This window comes from Maylandia zebra, unplaced genomic scaffold, assembly GCF_041146795.1.
Source record: "Maylandia zebra isolate NMK-2024a unplaced genomic scaffold, Mzebra_GT3a scaffold02, whole genome shotgun sequence".
Taxonomy (NCBI): domain Eukaryota; kingdom Metazoa; phylum Chordata; class Actinopteri; order Cichliformes; family Cichlidae; genus Maylandia; species Maylandia zebra.
The window spans coordinates 2,181,407-2,203,063 of NW_027490032.1; the positions used below are offsets into that span (position 1 = coordinate 2,181,407).

General features: G+C 41.9%; 1 protein-coding gene across 1 annotated transcript; it reads right to left on the reverse strand.

Annotated features, from left to right (window-relative positions):
• Positions 1-3,126: 3,126 nt before the first annotated feature.
• Positions 3,127-20,713, reverse strand: LOC112431557 (beta-1,4 N-acetylgalactosaminyltransferase 2-like). Its single transcript, XM_076880941.1, has 7 exons — positions 20,653-20,713; positions 20,056-20,190; positions 19,768-19,854; positions 5,322-5,503; positions 4,987-5,130; positions 4,324-4,552; positions 3,127-4,239 (listed from the first exon to the last, which is right to left on the reverse strand). The coding sequence occupies exons 1-7, from the start codon at positions 20,711-20,713 to the stop codon at positions 4,046-4,048; spliced, it is 1,032 nt and encodes a 343-aa protein (XP_076737056.1). The 3' UTR covers positions 3,127-4,045.
• Positions 20,714-21,657: the final 944 nt, after the last annotated feature.

A 21,657-nucleotide genomic window follows, 5' to 3' on the forward strand; every position in this document is an offset into this window, starting at 1 on the left:
TGTGCTTGATGTGCCTCACCTTTGGCCCTGGCTCTTCCCCTCTGACTGCACTAGGACATATTGTAAATGGTAAAATGGTAAATGGCCTGTATTTGTATAGCGCTTTTCTAGTCCCTAAGGACCCCAAAGCGCTTTACACAACCTGTCATCCACCCATTCATCCACCCATTCACACACTGGTGATGGCAAGCTACAATGTAGCCACAGCCACCCTGGGGCGCACTGACAGAGGCGAGGCTGCCGGACACTGGCGCCACCGGGCCCTCTGACCACCACCAGTAGGCAACGGGTGAAGTGTCTTGCCCAAGGACACAACGACCGAGACTGTCCAAGCCGGGGCTCGAACCGGCAACCTTCCGATTACAAGGCGAACTCCCAACTCTTGAGCCACGATCGCCCCATATTGTCACCTGATAAAATAACAAATTGATTTGTGCCATATAAAAAGTGAGACGTGTCAATTCAGATTCATTGTCAAATATGCACTAATGAAACAATTTACATCAGCTGATGTAAATTTACTGATTGGCTTTTCTCTCTCATTTATTTATCGCCCACTTTGCGCCAGTAAGAGGAAACCAGCAGATGTCGCGCTAAACAACAGCAGCACGTTTAAGCTTGATCAGCTGTTGTTAGAATGTATTTAATATTAATTTCTAGTATCAGCTGATGTTTGCTGGAGCCACAGCTGTAAAGCTGCTGGTCATGAAATCGGTTTGGATATGTGGTGAGAGGGAAACATGAAGATGAAACCAGGAGATGTCCTTACTGAATCATCAGAGCAGAACAGGTGATGGAGAAACAGGTTTACCTTTTAGGTGACATGAATGAGTTGAAGTTATGAACTGTTTCTGAGAGACAAATAACACCAGGATCCTTTTTTATGTAGCTGACAGCTGGTAACTGTGCAGGGGCGGATCTAGCAAAGTTTTGCCAGGGGGCCAGGTAGGGCATTAACAGGGAGAGGTGGGCACAAAGAAATACTTTTCTTTCTTATTCTCATTTAAAATATCTAGCTTTTATTAAATAATTATCTAAATCTTACAACCAAAGTTTTTATCTGACGTAAAATGAATAGAAATCATACATATACCAACAAGACAGTGTACATCACTGTCACAACAGGGTTTGTTTTCAATCAAAGTCTTTATGGCTTTACTACCTGGTGGGTCGGTCTGTAGTAAAAATGCCCAATTTTTTTGTCCCAGTCCAGCCCTGCAGGTTAATACTGGCAGTGTCACCATGCCAGCTGACTGTATTTCATCATCAGCCAGTGTTGTTCTTGATCAATATTACCAAAGTTTACCATAAGGCAGCATAGAAAGTATTTACTTGCTTTCAGGTTTTATTCAAATTTTAGTCTTTTCATTTGTTTCCCCACTTTTTTCCTGTTTCAAAATCAAACACCAGTTTGTGAGAAGATTATCTTCTTTTTTTAACAGGCAGAGAAAGTTTTACATTGGAACTGGCTAATTTGTCAATTGTTTGTTACAAATGTTCGTATCTTAATATTAAAAAATGTTTTTCCCAAAACATATGTGCACTACATGTCAGTAAAAATACTATGCAAATATTGATGTCCTTGAATGCTGAGTAAACACTGACAAAGCACTGATTGTATCTCTTGTACTTTATCAACGCAGTATCTAAAAACTTTGCATCGTAGTGGTTAAAGTCTCATTCTAATAAGAGTTAAAAGCACATTCGGTTATTAGGTTTATAGGGATATTGAATTATGGTTAATGGTTGGTAGAATTTTTTTTAAACATTCTCTGCCAATTACATCTTCCACCCTTCTCCAAATCTGTGCACCTGCCCCCCCCCCCCCCCCCCCCCAACAAAAATTTTCTAGACACGCCACTGGACAAATAGGTCATACATGACAATAAGAATAAAATGTGGAGCTGCTTCAGTGTTTCTGTCAGTTTGTGCAGATCTTGACTCATCAGTAACGTTTGTAGGGTGAGTGCATTTTTAAAACAATTTGTGCAAACTGCACTACAAGGTGGATATTTGCAAAATCATGACTGTCTCAAAAATTTACCTATGAATATGTCAGTGCCATTAGGATGAAATTATTGTGTCACCAACATTTTAACGTTAGACATATAATTTTAACAGCCTCTGTAAACTAATATCCTGGCTCGCTCGAGGCTGCCGTTTTCTCTGACAGTTTCAATCAAAATTAGAAATGCTGCTCTGAGACTGAGAGAACTAACAGTGCTGCATGTTGTGCAGTTAGTTTACAAAACACATTATTCATGGTTACATACAATTTGAGACTGATGTGAGCCAAAGCCTAGCATAGTCTGTAACGTTATTATGACGGACACATTTTATGAGTTAATTTGGCTTTAAGTGACTTACAGGTTTCTTTGAAAAATACTTATATATCCAAGTTCTTCCTTTGCACTGCCATCCTCCTCTCCTCCTCGCAGCGCAGGCTTGCCGCTGCTAAAACTAAACAGAACTCCCTGAAAGGCATAGCCAATCACATTGGCCATATTTGTCACATGAGGTAGGACTCCAGTAGAGGACGTAATTTAACTCTTTCTGCACCGCTGGGTGAATGAGACGTTGACAGATCGTTTCTTCTTCTCTTTCTTGATTTTCTTTACTCGAATAGATCAAATGATTGGTGGGGACATGTCCCTTCCGTCCATCCCAAATCTACGCCCTTGGACTGAATGTTGTGTAAAGCAGTCTAAAGGTCCTTAGGGACTAAGTAAAGCGCTATACAAATCCAGGCCATTTACCATTTACTATTGCTTTCGTCCCTAGCAGGATTCCGAATTCCACATATTTTGTATGCATTTTTTGTATGACAGTGACCAGAAGCACTTGCCATTTACTATTTAAACAGTACTGAAATTATGAAGAGTTCTTTAAAAGTGAGCTTTATTCATTTCTGATTTGTGTCACATATTTTTGGTTTTCATTTTTTATGTCCAGAGAGTAAATAGTAAGTGTTTGTGTGATCCATGCAAACTATGGGTGATTATGACTATCTGCTAGCAACAAAAGCATTGATATATTGAAGAAAAAGAAATAGTGCAGAAAACAGAACAATAAAAGTTCAATATACTAGATTAAATCAGAATCAGAATCAGAATACTTTATTGATCCCTGGGGGAAATTATTTTTTGTTACAGTGCTCCATTTTAAACCAACATTAAGACAAGACAGACAATACGCTAACTAAGAATAGTACAATATATACATATATATACATACATACATACATAAGTCACTTATAAATAAATATTTGGAAAAGAAACATGTGTAGTTGTAGCAGCAAACAGTGTGTTAAGTGGATGCGTTGTACAGGGAGATGGCCACAGGCAGGAATGATTTCCTGTGTCGTTCAGTGGTGCTTTTCGGTAATCTCAGTCTCTCACTGAACGAGCTCCTGTGACTGACCAACATGTCATGGAGTGGGTGGGAGGTGTTATCCAACATTGTCTTTATCTTGGACAGCATCCGCCTCTCCGACACCACCTTGAGGGAGTCCAGCTCCATCCCCACAACATTGCTGGCCTTACGGATCAGTTTATTAAGTCTGTTGGCATCTGCGACCCTCAGCCTGCTCCCCCAGCATGCAACAGCATAGAGGATCGCACTGGCCACAACAGACTCATAGAAAATCCTCAGCATTTTCTGGCAGATGTTGAAGGACCTCAGTCGCCTCAAAAAATAGAGACGACTCTGGCCCTTCCTGTAAAGTGCTGTGGTGTTTTTAGCCCAGTCCAGTTTATTGTCAATGTGTACTCCAAGGTATTTATAGTCCTCCACAATGTCAACACTGACAACCCTAACCTTATTAACAATAGCATAAGACATCAAACTTTCTATAGAATAAATAAAAAATCTAATCAGGAACAATAAAACCCAACAGAAAGCCACAAAATAGCTATTTTCACTTATAATCCCAAGCTCTGTCAATTCTGGAACAATGACAAAACAATAAAAATGAAAGATAAGAAAATGTTCAGATGAAGTGCAACATGTATGACAACAACTGACCCTTATGCTCGTTTATAGTCTTCTATCCATATCTAATGCACTTAAGGTAGTTTTTGAAAAAGTGAAGCTGCAGTTTGAATTCTGCATCATTTCTTCCAGGGCTTCTGAATTTGTTGTAGGTAGGATTACGGTTTTCTTCTGTTTTAGGTTGATGGTCAATTGTCACATCACCACATGAGGCAACCATCAAAGAGCCCATGCCATCCATGAAGAACTCTAAAGTCAGAAAGAGAGATTTGCCATTTGACAAAAAATTATACTGCAATTTTCAATGTAAACTGTTTTGAGATCTGGACTTACCTGAATGTGCTACTCGCTGGAGCTTCGGGTCACATCTCACCCTCTGCATGGCATCTGTACGAGCCAGGAAGAAGTTGACCACTCCACTGGCCAAATGGCATTGTGGGTAACTAGGAAGGGAATGGAATTTACCACCAGACTCCCTGTAGAGGCAGCCACCTTCGTTTTCATCTCCTTCCTCATACAGAATAGAAAAGTGAAACTTGTTCCCTTGCACTGACCCACCAACCTAATTAGAGAAAAACCAAACAACTCATTATAAAGTCAACCCTAAACAGATGTAACAGATGTTCAAACCTGGTGATTGAGAAGAATAATCTTAAATTACTTTTGAAAACAAAAGACCATCTCAGTTTGTTACATACTCAGCTCTCTTCCTCTTTTCCCCTTCTTTTTTAACTCATTAAGTGTACGGTATCACCTGTAAAAATACCATCCCAACCCCTTCACCCTAATTCTTGAATCTTGAAAATAATTTTTCTCTGTGTCAGTTAGAATTGTTAGTTTTTGCCACCTGAATACAAAAACCTAGGTGAACAACAAAGGCTGCATATTCTAAAAGTACAACGTTAGGGTCATCAGCCTACTACTGTAGCTGTTACAGTTCTACTTAAACCAGTTAAAACAAACTGAACGATCCAACACAAGCTATTTTATCCTTACCATATCTAGTTCTGGGACTGCCTCCATCACCTCCACAAGTTTCTCTATCTTTGTCTTCTCAGAAAACAAAAAGTCATCATCCACCCACAAGAAGTACTTGGTGGTAACCTGTGACACAGCCAGATTTCTGCCTGCAAACCAGCCCTGAGGAAAAAAAAAACATTCCAAATTCATATATTGGAATGGTACCTGGTTTGATGGTTTAACTGAAATTGTACTTGATAAATCTTCCATAAATTGAATCGACAATTGCATATCTTATGTTCTATAAATGTAATTTTAGTCCAAAATATTGCTAAATACTCATAAATCATGAAATTATTGCATGTCCATACCTGTGCTGGAGGCATGATGTAATGCTGGATGTTTTCTCCAGTAATGCTCTCTGGTTCTAAGCTGTCATCTGCAATAATCACTTTTATGTTACTATAGAATGTCCGGATACTATCCAACAACACCCTCAGTTGTTTGTAGCGCAGGAAGGTCTTTGTGACAATGGTAACTTGAGAGCTGATATCTAACAAACAGAAGTATACAGAGAATATTGTTATAAAAGATGGATTACTAGTAATGGCACAGAGTAGCATTAGATTTCTGAATCATCCATCCATCTTCATCCGCTTTATCCGAGGCTGGGTTGCGGGGGCAGCAGCCTAAGCAAAGAGGCCCAGACCTCCCTCCCCCCAGCCACCTCCTCCAGCTTATCCGGGGGAACACCAAGGCATTCCCAGGCCAGCCGAGAGATATAATCTCTCCAGCGTGTCCTGGGTCTGCCCCGGGGCCTCCTCCCAGTGGGACATGCCTGGAACACCTCACCCAGGAGGCTCCCAGGGGGCATCCTTGTCAGATGCCCAAACCACCTCAGCTGGCTCCTTTCGATGTGCAGCTGCTCTACTCTGAGCCCCTCCCGGATGGCCGAACTTCTCACCCTATCTCTAAGGGAGAGGCCAGCCACCCTTCGGAGGAAGCTCATTTCTGCCGCTTGTATCCGCGATCTCGTTCTTTCGGTCACTAGCCACAGCTCGTGGCCATAGGTGAGGGTAGGGACGTAGATCGAACGGTAAATTGAGAGCTTCGCTTTTACACTCAGCTCCCTCTTCACCACGACGGACCGGTGCAGCGTCCGCATTACTGCAGCTGCAGCCCCAATCTGTCTGTCGATCTCCGGCTCCCTTCTCCCATCACTCGCGAACAAGACCCCGAGATACTTGAACTCCTCCACTTGGGGCAGGAACTCATCCCCGACCCGGAGTGGGCACTCCACCCTTTTCCGGCTGAGAACCATGGCCTCAGATTTGGAGGTGCTGATCCTCATTCCCGCTGCTTCACACTCGGCTGCAAACCGTTCCAGTGCGAGCTGGAGGCCCTCACCCGATGAAGCCAACAGAACCACATCATCCGCAAAATCAGAGATGAGATTCTGAGGCCACCAAAGCGAAAGCCCTGAATCATTTCTGAATCATTCAAACTAAATTAAATGTGCATTCCTTCTAATAACCAGCAGTGGGTGCATTCTCCGGTTTAAAAAAAATCTAATGTATTCAACAGTGTTGGGGAGTATATGTACCAGCGTTATGTATTTAAAATACAAAATATCAGTAACTGTATTCCGTTACAGTTACCGTTTAAAAAGGCGATATTGAGAATACAGTTACTTTGTTGACAAAATAGTTGGTAACCTTTGGTCAATCAAAAAACTCACAATGGTCAAAGAAATAACTTTAATCTGACAAAAGTAATAATAAATAAAAAATCTATAAATATTAAACAATGACAGTCAAACCCTGCTTTTAAACCTGTCATGAGCCTTGGTCATTTTGACCCAGCGTTTTGTTTCCTTTGGATTTCACCATGTGTTTTGTGTTAATTGTGATTTTGTATTAGTTTAGGGTTGAACCTGGAGTTTAGTGTTTTATCAGCCTTACCTGTGTCTGTCCTCTTTGCGCTGTTCGTGTCCCTGTGTTTGTGTTGTAAAACAGACTGTTTGTTTCCTGTTTTACTTTGAAGGTTTGTGTCTCGTCTGGTGAACTAGGTTCAGCTGTATTCCCCTCCTGTGTGCCATTCCCTCATTACCTTCTGTGTATTTATAGTGTGTGTCTGCCTGTGTTCCTCGTTGCATCGTCTGTGCTTCTCAGTAAATCCTCTGTGTGACTCCGTGTTAATTCAGTGTTTCTCCGCGTCTCTCTGCCCAGCCTTCTTCATCTGCCATCTCTGTATATCTCCCGGTGTCCTTATGTTTTCAGGTTTGTTTGTTAGTTTTTCCCAGTTTAGGTTTATGTTCAGTTCTGTCCTCACCTTTGTTATTTTCACTGTAAATCAAGCTCCACTCACATCTCCACTGCCATCTGCATCTTGGATCCTCATTCATTCAACCACACGACTGCTGCCCCAGCCGTGACACAACCGCTGCCCCAGCCGTGACACAACCATGCTTCAAGTGAATTACTTAAAAAATAAATGCATGAAACAGGCCTGGACAAAAATGATGGTACCCCTAGAAAAGAATGGAAATAATGTGACCAAAGGGGCATGTTAATCCAAGGTGTGTCCACTAATCAGCATCACAGGTGTCTATAATCTTGTAATCAGTCAGTAGGCATATATATATAGGACTCCAGGTAATCACTGTGTTGTTTTGTGACATGTTGTGTACCACACTCAACATGGACCAGAGGAAGCAAAAGAAAGATTTGTCTCAGGAGATTAGAAAGATAATCATAAGCATGTTAAAGGTAAATGATATAAGACCATCTCTGAGCAGCTGGATGTTCCTGTGACTACAGGTGCACATGTTATTCAGAAATTTAAGATCCATGGGACTGTAGCCAACCTCCCTGGACGTGGCCGCAGGAGAAAATTGATGACAGATCAAAGAGACGGATAATCCAAATGGTAACAAAAAAGCCCAGGAAGACTTCTAAAGACATCCAAGCTGAACTTCATGCGCAAGAAACATCAGTGCACCATTCGTCACTTTTTGAGACAAAGTGGGCTACATGGGAGACGACCAAGGAGGACACCAATGATGAAAACAAATCATAAAAAAGCCAGACTGGAGTATGCCAAACTACATGTTGACAAGCTACAAATCTTCTGGGAGAATGCCCTGTGGACAGATGAGACCAAAATTGAACTTTTTGCCAAGGCACATCAGCTCTATGTTCACAGATGGAAAAAAAGAAGCATATCAACAAAAGAACACTGTCCCAACTGTGAAACCTGGGGGAGGCTCGGTTATGTTCTGGGGCTGTTTTGCTGCATCTGGCACAGGGTGTCTTGAATCTGTGCAGGGTATAATGAAATCTCAAGACTATTAAGGGATTCTAGAGAGGTGGGGTGCCCCCAGCCTCTCGGCCTGGGGCTCGGTCACTCAGGCACAGCTGGCTGCCGGCGGAGCCCACAGGCGCATCACTGCAACTCCCCCTGGCTTCTGCTCCGCAGCTGCTGAATGAGCCCTCATCTGAGACTCTCCTTAGCTCTTACTGGGACAGTGGCGCAGCTGCCCCTCTGTGGGTCTTCCCTGGTCTCTTGTATTCTGGGGGCCTCTGGATGTCTGGAGTTTTGATCTCCTCCATACCCGCTTGATACCATAAAGGACAGGGCTGTGGCTCCCCACACTCCCTAACAGATCATTACATGGAGAAACCTTTGGAATGCAAGCATGCTGATCCACACAGGTATGCACACAGGTGTACAGATGGGTATTCACAGACACGGACTACAGCTTTCTTGGCTGCTGCCTCAAAGCACACTGTGCGCTGTCTATCTTGTGTGCTGAACAATATCGTCTATTATTTAGTAACTATTGATATTTATGACTAGGTAGTTTATTGTGATGGTGCTTTTTTTTTCTATTATTATGTTGCTCTTTGTTGTTTGCTGTCTCCTCTGTTTGTTTGTTTTTTTTTCTCCATACAGGTGACCCAGGAGTTTTTTTTTTGTTGTTTGTTCTTTTCTCTCTTCCCCCCCTTCTCACCGTCTCTTCTCCCCTTTGGTTTTCTTTCTTTCTCTCCCCCTGTCCTATTAAAAAAAAAAAAAAAAGAAAAAATGACAAAGGATGAACTGAAGCTCCGCCATCACGTGATGTCACATGCTGCTTTTTCTGATGTCACTTAAAAAAAAAAAAAAAGGGATTCTAGAGAGAAATGTGCTGGCCAGTGTCAGGAAGCTTGGTCTCAGTCGCAGGTCAACAGGACAATGACCCAAAACACACAGCTAAAAACACCCATGGCTAAGAGGAAAACAGTGGACTATTTTAAAGTGGTCTTCTGTGAGCGCTGACCTCAATCCCATTGAGGATCTTTGGAAGGAGCTGAAACATGTAGTCTGCAAAAGGCACCTTTTAAACCAGAAAATACTGGAGCAGTTTGCTCATGAGGAGTGGGCCAAAATACCTGCTGAGAGGTGCAGAAGTCTCATTGACAGTTACAGGAATTGTTTGATTGCAGGGATTGCCTCAAAAGGTTGTGCAACAAAATATTAAGTTGTGGGCACTGTGAGATTATTATATTATCTTATGCCATGTTATACCCCTAATTAAAGATTGTGAAATTATTATGTAGTTTTAGTTTGCATTATTCCATTGCATTATCCCCCCCCCCCCCCCAAAAAAAAAAAAAAAAAGTGGCCACATTTTATATTAAGATTTAAAAATCTAGTTGGTGTTGGTATGGTGAGTATCCTTCATTAAAAATTAGAAATCACACAGCAATAGTTCATTCATGTAGTTGTAAAAAGCTTGATAATATATTAATATAATCCAAAGTATTCAAAATACGTTGCTCTCATTGAGTAATGTAACAGAATACGTTACAAAATACATTTTGGAGCATGTATTCTGTAAACTGTAGTGGGAATACTTTTTAAAAGTAACCTTCCCAACACTGGTAATAAAGTCTCAAAACATTACCCTTATGCTCACTTGATTTATAACCTCAGTAAACATTTCCCTTAAAGTTTATCATTTTATTTTAATCTTATACAATAAACAGATTCTTTTTATTAATTATAATAATAATAATAATAATAATAATAATAATAATATGTAATAGGAACATTGTAACTGAAAGACTTTGTCAAACCCTATAGTGAGGGTTTTTTTTATTTCGTATGTTACATTGGAAATATGTTAACTGTGTATAGAGAGTGGCAGCACTGATTGGTAAGTCACAGATTAATTGCGCACCAATTCCTTTGGCATCTTCTTATCAATCGTTAGCTTACTATCAAACATGACAAGTGAAATCTCCTGCAGCAAGCTTAAATGTGATAGAGGTTGATCGTGCAGAGACTTGCTGATCATTATGTAAGTATGTGTGTAAAAGCAGATGGATTTACACAGGTATTTTAGTTCTGCAGAGCCAAACAAGACAGGTCAGGGTGAAGAAGGGGCAGCCAAAGAAAAGCTTACCACAAATCGGAAAAGTTATGACAACTCAGACTATGAGGCAAAAGGAAAGCACAGCTTTTTTGATTTCATGGACAAAATAATTTATGTGGCTGGAATATGACGAGCTAAATAACATGATGTTCTGCCAGGTCTGTTGTGAGTTTCCCTCAATTTCTAAGTCGACAAGCGCCTTTGTTACTGGGACTAGTCATTTTAAGAAACTCGACTCATTAGCACCATGGCTACTTCACCTGTCCCTCCTGCACTTTCTTACTCATTGGGTCAGATGTTTAGTTACTCCTCGGCCTCCTTTAGCAGTAATGATATCTGTAACAAATGTAGCATATTTGCAGCTGGAGGCCAGGATTACTGAATTGGAGACTTGGCTTCGCACCCTTCATTCGTAGCATAGGCCCCGCTAGCTGTTCCCCGGCAGATCCCAAGCAGCTGGGGAAAGAGGGAGGCTGGGTCACGGTGAGGAGGAAGCATAGTCCTAAACAGAAGCCCCAGGTACACCACCATTCATGTGTCTAACCGTTTTTCCCCACTCGGCGACACACCCGCTGGGGGTCAAACTCTGGTAATTGGCGATTCTGTTCTCAGACATGTGAAGCTAGAGACACCGGCAACCATAGTCAATTGTCTTCCAGGGGCCAGAGCAGGCGACAATGAAGGAAATTTAAAACTGCTGGCTAAGGGTAAACGTAAATTCAGTAAGATCATAATTCACGTCGGCAGTAATGACAGCCGGTTACGCCAATCGGAAATCACTAAAATCAATATTGAATCGGTGTGCAACTTTGCCAAAACAATGTCGGACTCTGTAGTTTTCTCTGGTCCCCTCCCCAATCAGACCAGGGGCCCGTTCTTCATACGTCGCTTACTACATCCAAGATCAAATGACACATCCAAGACCAAACCATCGCGCTAACCGTGAGCTCGCTAATCCGGTTCCCCGAACACACCTGTTGTTGACGATTAGTACAGCTGGACGCAGTAATGTGACATCACTGGGTGTCGTAAAAGGGGCTACGCATCGATAGTAGAAACATTGATCGGCAACCCGCTGATTGGTCGGCGAAAATGTCGAAGGGGCGCGCTCGGTATTTTCCGGCAGCAGAGCAAGAACTCTTGAGTGCGGGATTTCAGGAGTTTCAGAGTTTAATTAAAACGCAAGGGAACACTGCAAAGGCTGCAAAAGCAAGGAGAGAGGGCTGGCAGAAAGTTGCTGACAAATTAAACTCGTAAGTAATTTAATAATAACAATAATAATGGAGTGGGTTTATATAGCGCTTTTCAAGGCACCCAAAGCGCATGACAATACCACTATTCAGTCACTTTATTATTTATTTATAGATTTATTATATTACACTATATTATCCAATATTATATTACATTATATTAAAATATGTTATATTATATCCCCTTTCACATTAGAGCCACAACAGGACCCACTAGAACATGGGAACAAGTAAAAGTGAAATATAAGAATATTCTACAGAATGGTAATGTTTATCACTTATATTGCTTTTCGTCTCTTGGAAAGAGACCCTGAAATAATCTGTTTGTTTGTTCATAACAGCAACCAAGAAAAGGGCAGAGCAAAAAAAAAGACAGGTGGTGGTCCTGCACCCCCTCGTCAACAAGTTGGTTAAGTGAATAATACCCTCACGGGAATATCGATATCTCTCAATGAGCACACTGTCGCGCTGAGCTAAAGGATCCTGTCTATCCCGCAATATACGCTGGATTCTGAGGACTCTCCTTATCAATCTTGCACCTTCCGCAATGGGTGGCTCGCGTATACGGACAGGACATGGCTGCGACAGACTTCCCAAATCCACCTTCGCTTTTATAGCCGTGGTCTCTCATCTTGATTACACGAAGTAATTTACAATTACTACTCTAAAATATGAATTACATCTGTAATAATCACATACATGTAATAGAATGTTAATAGTACATTTCCCTTTTTTAGGAAATGACCTGTATGTATCTGTGTGACATCAATAAAAGGATCAAGTGCTGCATTATCTTTAGTTACATTGATGTTATTTATTTATGGTGAAACAGTGGTGGAATATTGCTGTTGCTTTCGTATAAATGAAGCGGACATACCTGCGTGGCCGCGATCGATCCAAGATCACGCGAAATCGTCAACAATCAAATCCAGCTAACTTACTTAGCGAGGTACGAAGAACAGGCCCCAGGAGTGACATGTTTAGCCGCATGTTCTCCTTAAATTGCTGGCTGTCTGAGTGGTGTCCCAGAAACGATGTGGGCTTCATAGAGAATTGGCAAACCTTCTGGAGGAAACCTGGTCTTGTTAGGAGAGACGGCATCCATCCCACTTTGGATGGAGCAGCTCTCATTTCTAGAAATATGGACAAATTTATTAAACCCCCCAAAATATGACTATCCAGAGTTGGGACCAGGAAGCAGAGTTGCAGTCTTACACGCCTCTCTGCAGCTTCTCTCCTCCTGCTACCCCCCCAAAAACCCATCTCCATAGAGACTGTGTCAGCTTCCAAAAAGACAAAAAACAAACTAAAAACCAGCAACAAACAACTTAAACATAAACAATTACAAAGAAAGAACAATACAGTATCCACATCTGAACCAAACAGTAAAACAGTGAAATGTGGATTATTAAATATTAGGTCTCTCTCCTCCAAGTCTCGGTTAGTACATGACTTAATAATTGATCAACAAATTGATTTACTCTGCCTTACAGAAACCTGGTTGCAGCAGGATGATTATGTTAGTTTAAATGAATCAACACCCCCGAGTCATTCTAACAACCAGAAATCTCGAAGCACAGCCCGAGGGGGCGGTGTGGCAGCAATTTTTCACACCAGCCTATTAATTAATGAAAGACCAAGACAGACTTTTAATTCATTTGAAAGCCTGATGCTTAACATTGTCCACCCCAGCTGTGAAACTCAGAAACCAGTCTTACTTGTTATCATCTATCGTCCACCTGGGCCTTACACAGAGTTTCTGTCTGATTTCTCAGACTTTATATCTAATTTAGTTCTGAGCTCAGATAAAATAATTATTGTCGGTGATTTTAACATCCATGTAGATGCAAAAAATAACAGCCTCAACATGGCATTTAATCTGTTATTAGATTCAATTGGTTTCTCTCAAAATGTAAAAGAACCCACCCACCACTTTAATCACACTCTAGATCAGGGGTGCTCAATCCCAGTCCTCGAGAGCTACTGTCCTGCAGCTTTTAGATGCATCCCTACTCCAACACAGCTGAATCAAATGTTTGATTACCTCTTCAGCATGCCATCAAGTTTGGAAAAGGCCTGATAACAAGCCATTCATTTGATTCAGCTGTGTCGGAACAAGGATGCATCTAAAAGCTGCAGGACAGTAGCTCTCGAGGACTGGGATTGAGCACCCCTGCTCTAGATCTTGTTTTAACATATGGCATAGAAACTGAACATTTAACAGTGTTTCCTGAAAACCCTCTCCTGTCTGATCATTTCCTGATAACATTTACTTTTACAATAATTGATTACACAGCGGTGAAGAGTAGACTTTATCAAAGTAGATGTCTTTCTGAAAGCACTGTAACTAAGTTTAAGAATATAATCCACCCTCTGTTATCATCTCCAATGCCCTGTTCCAACACAGAGCAGAGCAGCTATCTGAACGCTACCCCAACAGAGGTCGATTATCTTGTTAATAATTTCACCTCCTCACTACGTACGACTCTGGATACTGTAGCTCCTGTGAAAACTAAGTCCTCAAATCAGAAGTACCTGACTCCGTGGTATAATTCTCAAACACGTACCCTAAAGCAGATGACTCGTAATCTGGAGAGGAAATGGCGTGTCACAAATCTAGAGGATCATCATTTAGCCTGGAGAAATAGTTTGCTGCTTTATAAGAAAGCCCTCCGCAAAGCCAGAACATCTTACTATTCATCACTGATTGAAGTAAATGAGAACAACCCCAGGTTTTTCTTCAGCACTGTAGCCAGGCTGACAAAAAGTCAGAGCTCTTTTGAGCCAACCATCCCTTTAACGTTAACTAGTAATGACTTCATGAACTTCTTCACAAATAAAATTTTTATCATTAGAGAAAAAATTACCAATAATCTGCTGCTCGAGTCCTCACTAAGAGTCCTCACTAAGACCAAAAAAGTGGACCACATCAGTCCAGCTCTGAGGTCTTTACACTGGCTGCCCTTCCGTCAGAGGATAGACTTTAAAGTTCTAATGCTGGTCTATAAAGCTCTGAATGGTTTAGGACCAAAATACATCAGTGACCTCCTGACCCAGTATGAACCTTCCAGATCCCTCAGGTCATCTGGATCAGGTCTTTTATCAGTTCCCAGAGTCAGAACCAGACACGGAGAAGCTGCATTCAGCTTTTATGCTCCTTATATCTGGAACAAACTCCCAGAAAGCCTCAGATCAGCTGAAACACTCAGTTTATTTAAATCCAGGTTGAAGACTCACCTATTCTCAGTTGCATTTGAATAAAGCACCAAATCCACACTTTTAAGCTTAAATTTCAAAACTTACATTAACTACTGATTTTATATACTGTTTTGTTTGTTTGTTTGTTAAGTGGGTTTAGAGCTCTAGGTAGCTCCCCAGCTGGGTCTAGACTGGGTCTAGAGAGTATTTTAAATTCAGGGAATTTAAAATAGAAATTAGCTCGTCCACAGAAGGACTGGTAGCTCCCCTTATGATAAGGGTTCAGATCGCGCGAACAGGTGTGAATGTGAATGTGTGTGTTTAGTTAGTTTGTTTGTTTGCTTGTTTTAATCAATTTTAAATCATGCTTTTTATTTGTTTTTGTTTCTAATGTCTCTGTAAAGCACTTTGAATCACCTTGTTGTTGAATTGTGCTATACAAATAAATTTGCCTTGCCTTGCCATTTGCCACAGATGTAATAATATCTAGAGCTACTCTTAGTACCATTGATGTTAAGTTAGACTCTTTTTCTTCAATTGATCTTTCTGAGTTAACTTCAATAATTACTTCCTCCAAACCATCAACGTGTCTTTTAGACCCCATTCCTACAAAACTGCTCAAAGAAGTCCTGCCATTAATTAATTCTTCAATCTTAAATATGATCAACCTATCTCTAATAATCGGCTATGTACCACAGGCCTTCAAGCTGGCTGTAGTTAAACCTTTACTCAAAAAGCCATCTCTAGACCCAGCAGTCTTAGCTAATTATAGGCCAATCTCCAACCTTCCTTTCATATCAAAAATCCTTGAAAGAGTAGTTGTCAAACAGCTAACAGATCATCTGCAGAGGAATGGTTTATTTGAAGAGTTTCAGTCAGGTTTCAGAGCTCATCACAGCACAGAAACAGCTTTAGTGAAGGTTACAAATGATCTTCTTATGGCCTCTGACAGTGGACTCATCTCTGTGCTTGTCCTGCTAGACCTCAGTGCAGCGTTCGATACTGTTGACCATAATATCCTATTAGAGCGATTAGAACATGCTGTAGGTATTACAGGTACTGCACTGCAGTGGTTTGTATCATATCTATCTAATAGACTCCAATTTGTGCATGTAAATGGAGAGTCCTCTTCACACACTGAGGTTAATTATGGAGTTCCACAGGGTTCGGTGCTAGGACCAATTCTGTTTACATTATACATGCTTCCCTTAGGCAGTATCATTAGAAGACATAGCATACATTTTCACTGCTATGCTGATGACACCCAGCTCTATCTGTCCATGAAGCCAGATGACACACACCAATTAGTTAAACTGCAGGAATGTCTTAAAGACATAAAGACCTGGATGGCCGCTAACTTTCTGCTTCTTAATTCAGATAAAACTGAGGTTATTGTACTTGGCCCTGAAAATATTAGAAATATGGTATCTAACCAGATTCTTACTCTGGATGGCATTACCTTGGCTTCCAGTAACGCGGTGAGGAACCTTGGAGTCATTTTTGACTAGGACATGTCCTTCAACGCACATATTAAACAAATATGTAAGACTGCTTTCTTCCATTTGCGCAACATCTCTAAAATTAGAAATATCCTGTCTCAGCATGACGCTGAAAAACTAGTTCATGCATTTATTACTTCCAGGCTGGACTACTGTAATTCATTATTATCAGGATGTCCAAAAAACTCGCTGAAAAGCCTTCAACTAATCCAAAATGCTGCAGCAAGAGTCCTGACAGGGACTAGAAAGACAGAGCATATTTCTCCTGTTTTGGCTTCCCTTCATTGGCTTCTGTTAAATCCAGAATTGAATTCAAAATCCTGCTCCTCACATACAAGGTCTTAAATAATCAGGCCCCATCTTATCTTAATGACCTTGTAGTACCATATCACCCTATTAGAGCGCTTCGCTCTCGCTCTGCAGGCCTACTTGTTGTTCCTAGAGTATTTAAAAGTAGAATGGGAGGGAGAGCCTTCAGTTTTCAGGCCCCTCTTCTGTGGAACCAGCTTCCAGTTTAGATTCGGGAGACAGACACTATCTCTACTTTTAAGATTAGGCTTCAAACTTTCCTTTTTGCTAAAGCATATAGTTAGGGCTGGACCAGGTGACCCTGAATCCTCCCTCAGTTATGCTGCAATAGATGTAGGCTGCCAGGGGATTCCCATGATGCATTGAGTTTTTCCTTTCCAGTCACCTTTCTCACTCACTATGTATTAATAGACCTCTCTGCATTGAATCTCTGTTATTAACCTCTGTCTCTCTTCCACAGCATGTCTTTTATCCTGTCTTCCTTCTCTCACCCCAACCGGTTGCAGCAGATGGCCGCCCCTCCCTGAGCCTGGTTCTGCCGGAGGTTTCTTCCTGTTAAAAGGGAGTTTTTCCTTCCCACTCTCGCCAAAGTGCTTGCTCATAGGGGGTCATATGATTGTTGTGTTTTTCTCTGTATCTATGAAGCGCCTTGAGGCGACTTTTGTTGTGATTTGGCGCTATATAAATAAAATTGAATTGAATTGAATTGAATTGGTCGAGGTCGACCCCTCTAACTCAGGTGTGGGGGCCGTGCTGTCACAGCAACAGACAGGTAAACTTCATCCATGTGCTTTCTTCTCCCACCAGCTATCCCCAGCGGAACGAAACTACGACGTTGGAGACCGAGAGCTGCTGGCAATAAAACTCGCTTTGGAGGAGTGGCGGCACTGGTTAGAGGGCACGGCTCAACTCTTTGTCGTTTAGACTAACCATAAAAACCTGGCCTACCTGCAATCTGCCAAAAGACTCAACGCCCGACAAGCAAGGTGGGCCCTGTTTTTCACTGGATCACTGGACCTGGATCCCGAAATATCAAAGCAGACGCCCTGTCCCGTCAATTCTCAGCCTCAGATGGAAGGACCGTTCCTGCCTCCATTCTTCCTGCTACCTGCACTGTGGGCGGCATTGCCTGTGGGTGCCACACATTATTATGTATCTATCTGTTTTAGTCTAAGTGCCTTTTGTTTAGATGAACTGCTGGACTTCCAGACCAGCAGGAAGTCATTTATGGGGTCACACTCTGACCACACACACAGGCAAGGTACTCTTTGTTTGTATGTAGACATCATATGTTAATGAACCTATGTATATTCATGTAACCTCACTAAAAGAGCAGTGTTACGGGGGAGCGGACGAGAGCGACTGGGGTCAAGCGAAGGAACGGCGTTTGTCCGGTTCTCTCCCGTGCACGAGAAACATGAAGAAGAACTTTGCCTACTCGTGTCTTGTTTTGCTGTGTAGGAAATTGTCCTTAACGTTCCATCGAATACGTTTACGCTACAAACCTATCGCTCTGTGCCCTCCTTCCAGGCCCCCGCCTCCTGCCCGGATTGTGGATGGCTTGCCCGCCTACTCGCACCCGCATCATGGACTCACGTTGCCGGGGGAGTGGTGTTCAATACCTAGTGGATTGGCAGGGGTATGGCATGGAGGAGCGTTCTTGGGTCCCGCGAGCGGCCATTTTGGATAAGCGGATGCTGCGGGAATTCCACCGTTCACATCCGGGTAAGCCTGGTGGGTCGCCTGGTGGGTCGCCGGGAGGCTCCCGTTGAGGGGGGGTACTGTCATGGTCCCTGTGCCTCAGTGGCTGACTCTGTGTTTGGCAAGATGTTTTGTTTGTTTTTCCTTTGCACTCTCTCTCCTCTGCTGGGGCAGTGCTCATTACGGGCTTCCACCCCTGGTCCACGCACCTGTGCTCACAGTCACACCTGCAGCCAATCCCAGCTGATTTGGAGCACTATTTATGATGAAGGACCTGTGTCATCCTTCGCTGGATCGTTGAGCCATCAGCGTCAGTCCCTCTGAACCATAACCTGAACCTGAACCTGAACCTGAATCAGTATCTGTGAGTTTGAGACTATCCCTAACCTGGACTTCTTTCTCTGTGTGTATATAGGTCTGCCCTGGACCCGAGTGAGTGTGTGTTTGGAACCCACTGGGAGCGTGTATTGGATTAATCCCTGTTTCTCCCTGGACCCTGGAGCCCCGGACCCTTTCCCCCGCTGCACTGTATATATATCCTCACCTGGTGTCTCACTGTAAATAAACGCACTTTCTCTTTGCCAAGGATACCTGGTCTGCACGTGAGTCCGTTTCAAACATTGTGACATAATTATTATATTCTTGTGGATTTCCTACATCTTTAGGCTGATATTTCTAACTAATCAGTTACTAGTTCTTAACTAAGCAAAGTGTTTCAGGTGGAAACAACTAGGAATGAAGAAGAGTTTTGAGAGTATAGTGTTTGTTTGTTTGTTTGTTTGTTTTTTTTGGGGGGGGGGTCCACTAGTGTAAGTTAATGAGAAAATGACAATGATGGAAGGAGACAGTGATTCTGCCTCAACATAGCTAATGTTCTTAATTGTATGCAATGATAAACAAGATGCAAATAATAAAGAAGCATTTAAATGAATATGGACTTGGCACACAATGCACCCGACCCCTATGGCGCCTCCTGCGGGTGGTGGGCCTGCGGGAGGATGGGCCCATGTCTCCTCTTCGGACTGTGCCCGGCCGGGCCCCATGGACTAAGGCCCGGCCACCAGATGCTCGCCCTCGGGCACCCTCCCCGGGCCTGGCTCCAGGGCGGGGCCCCGGTAACCCTATCCCGGGCAGGGTAAACTGTTCCCTCGATATCTTTTTCATAAGGGTCTTCTGAATCGCTCTTTGTCTGGTCCCTCACCCAGGACCAATTTGCCATGGGAGACCCTACCTGGGGGCAAAAGCCCCCAGCCAACATAGCCCCTGGGATCCCTGGGACACACAAACCCCTCCACCATGATAAGGTAGCGATTCAAGGAGGAGCAAAAAAAGGTGCTTGCTTAGGCTGCTGCCCCCGCGACCCGGCCTCGGATAAAGCAGATGAAGATGGATGGATGGATGGATGGACTTGGCTTTTGACCCCTGATAAAGAGTACACTTCTACCTGTTCCCATGTCATACAGGACTGGTACATGAGGCTGCTGGATGGTAATGGGAAACACGGCTTCATAGTTTTCAAACTGGAAAGTGACTGAACACAAAAATAACATTTGTTTAGGTTCAGAACAAGCGGGACTTTTGTTTGAAGAAAAATAACAAAGAAGCAATTCAGGACTCATTATTTCAGTTATTTTAAATTTTTTAATGATAATGTAAAATGCACACGACATTTTGCAAATTCAATTGTCATTTAAAAATGGGGGTTATAGCTCTTCACATTTTTGACACATACCAAGGTCTCCAGTGTTTATATGGTAGATGGTGCTGGTATAGGACACTTTGGCCAGCAGGTCATTGAGGACCGACAAGGTGCTAGACTCAATAGTCAGTTTTGTCTCTCCAGAACCTGTGAATTCAAACCAAACAACTTTACATTAGCTTTAAAATGAAGTTTAATTGGTTATGGCTAAGTGCCAATAGATGTGACAAATTATATATTATTCACAGTAATATAATACTGCTGGTAATTTCTCTGAAAGGACTTATAATATAACAGGAGTAGTCTTTAATTCAGAGTAATTTATTCTGACTAATTAGGAAAGTGGTTTTCCTAATTAAATTATTCACCCATCCATTCTCTTGTGCTTATCCTTATTGGGAGAACAGGGTGGGTCGCCACTCCGTCGTAGGCCTAACACATACATATACATAAATATATATACATATACATACATAGACATCTATTGGCACTCACATTCACAGGCAGTTTAGAATCACCAGTTAACCTAACCTCATTAACTGCATGTGTTTGGATTCTGGGAGGAAGCCAGAGTATACAAGAGAACCAGTGAAAACACAGAGAGAACATGCAAACTCCGCACAAAAATACAGTAGATGGTGGAGATGAATTTAGGACCTTCTTGCTGTGATGCAACAGTGTTAAGTACCATGCTTCCATGCTGCCCAGTGCTGCCCAGCCAAAATACATTAGTTACTGATAACTGACAACAAGAATATGAAGTCCTGAACTTTACTAAATAAGATTCATGTAAAACCACCAATACTACGCTGATTGAGGGGACAAAATTTCTGAAATTGTATGGAGCTATGGAGGCAAGTTAAAGGGAAAACCATTATAACTTAGCAGGTGTAAAAAAAAAAAAAAAAAAGTTTTGCAGGGTAGGATTTTTTAAAAGGTGTCAAGATACCTTGTAAGAAAAGGAATACATGTATATGTCTTTGTCTTCTAACTTTTATCAGTCTTTTGAGATTACAATTTTTATTTTACACAGATGTTATCTAAAAAAAAAAGTAATATTGGCTAGCTTAATGTGCTACTGACAGGACTCACTCAAGTTAATCTGATCTTTGTGTTTAGTCAAGACTCTTGCCCATGCAAAAGATCACTCTTGTTTTGTGTTTGTTCAAGTTGAATTAGTCACTTGCCACAGTTTAAATTATTTGTAAATATCTCCAGATTGAATTAAGGTTTTAACTGATTACTCTGCTTTGTTTTGCCTGGGTCCCGCACTTGAGTCATGTTTAGGGCTGGGTATCGTCACTGATATCTAGAATTGATTAGATTCCGATTCACAAGGTCCTGAATAGTTTCAATCCACAATTTGATTCGATTCGATTTTAATCGGTGAAATTTTGCCGCAGTCAGAAATATTATAATTCTGATCAACTATCAGTACATTTCCATATTTTTATATCTATAAAAAGAAAGCTGACACTTGCAAGACTTAATCAAAGGTGTAAGCATCACAGCAGATGCCTTTGTGTCAAAAACACAGAAAAAGATGAAGGCGATTTTCCTGGCCTGGGATTTTATAGCAGATAACCTTATAAATATTCAAAAACAAAAGAAAGTCATTAACATTTGAACATTACC

What these genes read in the sequence shown, in the direction of transcription:
- LOC112431557 (XM_076880941.1), bottom strand. Translation starts at nt 20,713, where the DNA reads ATGGTACTTAACACTGTTGCATCACAGCAAGAAGGTCCTAAATTCATC. An exon ending in ATTCATCTCCACCATCTACT is followed by an intron (nt 20,191 to 20,652) that starts GTATTTTTGTGC and finishes GCTAATGTAAAG; the next exon opens with TTGTTTGGTTTGAATTCACA. An exon ending in TATAAACACTGGAGACCTTG is followed by an intron (nt 19,855 to 20,055) that starts GTATGTGTCAAA and finishes TTTTGTGTTCAG; the next exon opens with TCACTTTCCAGTTTGAAAAC.